The sequence below is a fragment of the Notamacropus eugenii genome, chromosome 5 (assembly GCF_028372415.1).
Source record: "Notamacropus eugenii isolate mMacEug1 chromosome 5, mMacEug1.pri_v2, whole genome shotgun sequence".
NCBI classification, from domain to species: domain Eukaryota; kingdom Metazoa; phylum Chordata; class Mammalia; order Diprotodontia; family Macropodidae; genus Notamacropus; species Notamacropus eugenii.
Window position 1 is genome coordinate 147628727 of NC_092876.1, and position 7072 is coordinate 147635798.

At 37.1% G+C, this 7072-nt stretch overlaps 1 protein-coding gene across 2 annotated transcripts in view; it reads left to right on the forward strand.

Moving 5' to 3' along the window:
• Positions 1-3000, forward strand: part of CWF19L2 (CWF19 like cell cycle control factor 2) — a 127349-nt gene extending 124349 nt beyond the window's left edge. The window contains exons 18-19 of one of the 2 annotated variants that reach the window (XM_072611210.1): positions 666-814; positions 2281-3000. In XM_072611210.1, the coding sequence (XP_072467311.1) occupies positions 666-803 (138 nt within the window). In that variant the 3' untranslated portion in view covers positions 804-814; positions 2281-3000. Of the gene's footprint in view, positions 1-665; positions 1458-2280 lie in introns of those variants that run through there. The other variant, XM_072611209.1, reaches the window with a different exon arrangement.
• Positions 3001-7072: the final 4072 nt, after the last annotated feature.

The window sequence follows — 7072 nt, forward strand, 5'->3', positions numbered from 1 at the left end:
AAAGGTACATTGGTGGGACGTAAGGTCCAAAAAGATTGGAAAAATGGGGAACAGGGATTGGTTATAAAGGATTTTGAATGCTAAACAGGGGATTTTATATCTGATCCTTAAAGTGTTAGGGAGCTATTGGAGTTTATTGAGTATGGAAGTGACATGATTACACTTGTGCTTTAGGAAAGTCACTGGTGGTTGAATAGAGAATGTACTGGAATGAGGAGAAACTTGTGGCAGGCAAAACATAGCCCTAATATTGCAATATTCCAGGCATGAGGAGATTAGGGCATGCACTAGGGTGCTGTATTAAATGAGAGAAGAGGGCATATTTGAGGATGTTAAGGTGTAATCTGCAGGCCTTGGCAACACTGGATGAGGACAGGAGGGGCAAGTGTGTGAGAGATAGTGAGGAGAGGGAGATGCTGCCCCATTGTTTGCTAGAGCTTGCTAACAGGGAGTGAAATGGAAAAATGATTCTCAGTAAGACAGAAGGAGAAATAAAGGGCCTAGAGAAAATCATAGGGCCTATTGAATCAAGTAGACTATACTTGGAACTTTTTGCTTGCCTTGCTATTTAAACATTGTTTTAGCATGGAAAACCATTTAACATTTCGTTCATTTTTTTGCACAAATAATAATAAAGTTTTGTTTCTTTTTTTCAATTAAATCAGGAAATTATTGGTGGTATGCTGGATGCTGAACCAAGACTTTGGAGGAAGGGAGTTCGAGAGAACTTCGATACCCAGAGGAAGAAAGTGCTGCAGTTTGCTCAGTGGTGGAAACCATATGACTTTACCAAAAGCAAATGACTGTGTAAAGAGTGAGTTTAATTAACTGGAACCTTTTCAATTCCTCCAGTGCCACTGCCATTTTCTTTTGACTCTCTCAAACTGAAATGACCAATCCTTATGTGATAAAGACGCAGGATAATATTAGCAGATCTAGGGATGTGAGTTGGCAAGGACTGTTAGCCACCACCAGTGATTGTCAACTACTACCTAACATCACTGGGTTAGGTAGTTTCTTCACCCCCTGATTGTGAGAACTTCCCTATAGTGCTCAAGGAGAAAGACTGAGTTTATTGAGAAACCAGTGTACTGCCTGTGTTTTGTCCTGATGAGTCCATGTCATTGTCTTGATGAGGACGTTGTCATATCACCCCTATATTGTATTTTAGAAGTAACTTATGAAGGAAGCAAATCAGTGATCTAAAGAGGACCCTGGTGTTCCTGATTCCAAGGCACCATTATCCCTGTCTCATTTGGAGTGGTAACTGAAGTTATGATGTAAAGGAACATATAGCTCATATTTTAAACTAGTAACATATAATGTCACTCATTTAGTATGTAACCAAGAACCAAGTATGTAACATCTCCAGATGTACAAATGAAAAATTAAAGGTTGATAATGAAAAAAATCAACTGCATTTGTGTGAAATAAATTCAGTTATTTTTAATTCTGAATTTCTTTGTAAACAATATGTTATGATTGATTATCTTTTAGTCTGAGTACTGTCAGAAACTGGGGCATTAGATAGCACAGAATTTATCTGGGGATACATGTTAGCTTATGTAATTAGGGTATCTGCAAATCATTAATGGAAAAAGCCCCAAATGTCAAGAACATCTGGTATCATCATACTTACCAAAACTACTTCACTTCAGACTACTTTAATAAACACAGTAAAAGTTTGCTGTGTATGAGGCACTGTAGGTAACGCACGGTTCATGCTCTTAAGGTAAGGATCTAATAGAAAAAAAATTGGTTGTTGTCCTTCATTCTTGAAAAGGACCTAAAGGACATCTCTGTGCTAGAGTCAAGTTACAGTGTGTCTTAGTGTGGCTGATCAGACCAGTACAAGCATGGGATATTCTACTACAGGTAGGGCACAAATAGCCAGTGTGAACATTTGGGATGGATTCTCTAAATTTGCACATCTCACATTTCTTTTGAGCTACTTCAGTTTTGCTTTGCTCATAGAACATAGCACGTTCTTTGATGAGGGCTAAGTGCACCTGTGCCAGTGTCTCCCGTATCACACAACCAGTTCCAGAGTAAAGGAGACACTTAAGAGAGACCTTGAGAGTGTCCTTGTATTACTTCTGACCACCATGTGAGTGCTTGTCCTGTGTGAGTTCTCCATAAAATAATCTTTTTGGCAAACGTGTGTTCTGTTTTTGAACAACATATCCAGCCCATTGGAGTTGCACTATCTCCAGTAGCGTTTGAATGCTTGGTGGTTTAGTTCGCGAAAGGACCTCAGCCTCTGGTATCTTTTCCTGCCAGGTGATCTTCAGAATCTTCCTAAGACAGTTCAAATGGAAACGCCTTCATTGAGGATGAATATAGCATCAAAGTCATCTACTGCACTGATGGTAGATTCTTCAACTTGAAAAGGCTGCAAGCCAAGACCAAAGTGGAGGGAGTGTTGGTGCATGATTTCCTGTTTGCAAATGATTGTGCATTCAATGCAAACTCTGAAGTTGAGATGCAACAAAGTATGGATCAGTTCTCTGCTGCTTTTGCTAATTTTGGCCTAACAATTAACACCATGGAAACGCAGGTTTTGGCCTAACAATTAACACCAAGAAAACATCAACCACCACCACACCATCCATACATGAACCATCAGTTACAGCAAATGGAGAAGTTTTGAATGCTGTGGATAGATTTGTTTACCTTGGTAGTATACTTTCCAGGGATATACCTGTTGATAATGAGCATGCCAGAGCTAACTCAGTGTTTGGGAAGTTTCCAAAAAAGTATGGAAGAGAAGAGGTATTAGACTGCCTACCAAACTGAAGGTCTACAGACCTGTTGTGCTTACCTCATTGTTGTATGCCTGTGAAACCTGGATATATACCAGCACCAAATCAGGAAACTAATGGGGAAAATATACATACACAAATAACTATATACAGTAAAGAAATTGATGTAAAACAGAGGTCTAGGCATAGTCCTCTGAACATTTTAGAGGGAACAGTTCCCTACAACTGCACATGGAAGGAAGAATGGAAAAGTTAGGAGAGGAGGATCATCTAGACTAGGCCTTGAAGGAAGGGAAGAAATTCAGCATCTAGAGAAGAAAATAAGGAGACAGGGTGGGGATATCCATTCTAAGTATGAAGGCTGGCATGGATAAAAGCAACAGAGAAAAGGAAAAACAGAGTGGTTGAGATGTGTTCTTTGTACTGCATAAGACAGGCCTTCTGGAGGAGACACTCGGACAGAGCTGTCAGTTCAATTCACACATTTAATTCTCAACTGCAAGGCACTGTATTGAACATTAAGAGTACAAATACAGATGAAAAATTGGCTCAAGAAGTTTACATTGTGTGGGAGAAAATACAACATAGAATAAAATTGATAGAGAGTTTTGTACCAAATTGATATAATTACTTCAGTTATCATATTGACTCATGCCAAAGAATAAGTTAATGTCTTGCTTTGTCATTCAGTATTAACACAAAAGCTTTTCTTTACTTTTTTGTTTGTTTTTAAAACTTAAAATTGTGTCAGAAATTTTTTATTTCCCACATACCTGAAGATCAATTGAATTAATAATTTTAAAGAGTGCCAGACTTAGAGTCAGGAAAAGCCTGCATTGTAATATTATCGTAGATGTTGGATTTTTTTCAAATTCATTTATTTTTAATTTATGGAATCAAACAAGCATTTCCATAACATTTTACTATAAAAATGTGATTGCACATGAAACAGCAAATTGTTATGTATACTCTTTTAAATGTATAAAATTTTATTCTTTTCCTTCCTTCCCCTGCTCTGCCCTAGAGATGGCTACCATTAGACACAAATATATATGTGTATGTATGTACACATGTATGTATGTGTATGTATATGTGTACACTATTCTATGCAAACTTATATTAGTTCTTTCTCTGTACACAAATAGTATCTGTAGCACCAATGCGATATTCTCAGCATCTACTGAGGCCATGAATATGCTGGCCCAGTTTTAAATTGTGAAATACCATAGACTCTCCACATGGAAAGCAGAACCAAAACATGTATTTAGACACCAGAAAGCCAAATCCATCATGGTAAAAAAATCTGCACATAACAACAAAGCAGAGAACAACACCATCCCCAAGTCTTCCCCCTGCTAGGCTTCCCACAACTAGCTCCATTAAACAAATCACAAACAAGTTCTTTCACTCATGCCAGCCAGCTCCCTGCATCCTTCCTACCTTGAATTGCTCTCAAGACCAACTTCCTCTCAGCTCTGCTCTAGCTCTGCCTCTTCCTGTTCTACCCATTCAGCAAACTCCTCCCACCACAGGTTCCATGCCACTCAGACTCATGTGACTCAGGCTTCCATGTGACTTAAGCAGGTCACCCGGGGCTATTAATGGATGGGAAAGATCTTTCCATTAAGAAGCAAAATTATGTTAACAAGCAAAAAGGCATTATCAGTACAACATCTTCCTATGTCATTTGTAGTTAACTACAAATTGTTGAAATGACTTACTCAGTATTGCTTGTAAAACAATATAGTTATTTGTGTACTATGTTCTCTTGGTCCTGCTCATTTTGGTCTTCATTATTTCATGAAAGTCTTTCCATGTTTTTCTAAGATCATTGAACTCATTTCTTATAGTACAGTAGTATTGCATCCCAATCGTGTACCACTTGTGCAGCCATTCCCCAACTGATGGGCATCCCTGCAGTTTCCAGTTCTTTACCCCCACAAAGAGAGCTTCTATAAACATTTTAGAACACATAGGTTCTTTTCTTTTTTCCCTAATCATCTTTGGAAATACACATAGATGCTGTGTGAACATTGGTGAAGCGCATTATCTCTCTGAGCCTGTTGCCTCATCCATTAAATGGGGATAATTAAACCTGCACTGTTTACCTCACAGGGCTATGAAACTCAAATGAGAAAAAGAATATAAAGCACTTTGCAGTGCTTATAGTGTTATACAAAAGTCAATTATTATTACTCCCATTTCAAAGCACCTTCAAGTAATGACTGTCCCTCTAGAAATGTGAGCATAGCCTGTAGTCAATTTTCAGAGCAAATACTAATGGTTGAGAGAAAGGATAGTCTAATATGAAATCATGTATTATGAGTTAAATTACAATTTTAATGACCCTCCTAGGTTAAATATTTATATAATACTTAGGTGTTTGACATATGTATAGCTTCTCCAAAGTAAAAAGACTAAATTATAGTCACAGCTGATACAATGATTGCATTGTTTAGTAAGTATAGACAAGATCTGTCACTTGTAGAGACATTCATTTCAACACATTTATTTGGTACCTTATTGTGAAGAGCACTGAATTAGGTGCTGGGAGACAAACAAGATTTAGACAAGAATAAAATATAGACCTCCCAATCTAATAGGTGCAAGATATAGGAAAAATAATTTTAATACAAAGTAACACATACATGCATGGTATACCAAAGCACAAGGATTTTTGAGTTTTGGGAAGGTGAGGAGGGAAAGATCATTACCCAGCTTGGGAAACATGGCATAAATTACAATTAAATATATTTCTGATATAGTATCTGGTTTGATAAATCTGCTCTGATGCTGGGTATTCCTTCCCCTGTAATTTTGAGATTTCAGTGTGCCTCTGTTTCTCCCAATGGACTAGGAACTATTAACAGATGTAGAATTAAGCGGGGTTCTTTTGTTCATAAGAACTGGGAACCATTTGGGGACATGTACAAAATACTCTTATTCATTTTTATTTCTATAAATAAATAATGCCTTCCAAATTCAGAAACATACAAAGAATTATCTATGTGTATGTATTCTAGGTTAAGATGCTGCATAAAGTATATAAAATAATCCATTGTAAGCCTAAACAAACATAGTTTGAAAAATGAATTAGAAAATTTTCACTTGTAAGGAAACTCAAGCCAGCTACTTCAACTCATGCCTGAAAAAGGATTCTCTCTACAACAGGCCTGCACAACCTGCCATCTGCAGGCCTCAGGTTATGCAGGCCAGCTCTGCAGCATACCTGACTAGTGGTGTTCAGCTTTTGCTTGAAAACCTCCAATTGGGAGAACATTGTTTCTTTTCTTCTCGTGGAGCCTGAATTACTGAGTTACTATGGCTCTATCCATTGCTCCTAGTTTTATTTCCTGGGGCTGAACACAACAAAGTTAGTCTCTTTTCCACATTATAGCCCTTCATACATATGTACAGAAGCTATTATGTATCTCTTCTACTCCTAGAATGTTTTCTCTCTAAGCCATATGTGTTAATACAGGTAAAACACTTTTCACACTTTAAAATGTTTTAGAAAATAGTAGCTATTATTGTAATTAAGTATCTCTGCTTCCTTCATATGGCACCAACTCAAGAACCTTCTTCATCCTCGTTAGCCTTCACCTGGACATGCCAATTTTTTAATATCCTACCTAAAATGTTATACTGGATTTGATAATGTTCCAGATGTTATCTGTTGAAGGTACAACCAAACTTTTGCTTTCTTTTTCGACATGTTATGCCTCTCATTGTGTCCTAAGATTGTATTGGCATCCTTGGCTGCTTTATCACATTATTGATTCATATTGAGCTTCCAATTCTCCAGATCTTTTTCATAACAACAGATGCCTCTTGAAGCTTCCATCTTATACAGGGGGTCCCAGAAGTGTTAGTTCAGTTTTAAGCTCTGATAACTTCAGAAATACAAGTGCTACAAACTTATTTTAAAAAACTCACTTGAAATGTCAATTAACTACATTTTGAAATATTGACAAATTTCTTATTAAAATTCAGCATAATTGTTTCTGCTATCCTTCATTTTGGTCAATTTTCAAATTCTGCAAAAATTCTCATCAGTTTCTACTCAGTGACTGAAAGGATTGCATTTGTAATCTTAGCCTTAAGATCATCGAAACAATTAGGTTTTGACAACAGTTTTGATCACAAGAAAAAGACTAATGGTGAGAGATCAGGTGACTAAGGTGGATAAGCAATGGAACATTCTCTATGAATCCACCAGTCTGAGGAAGTATAATCCAGAAACTCTCATACATGCAAAGTATAATGATAGGGTCCCTCATCTTATTAAAATTAAAAATTTATTATTCAAA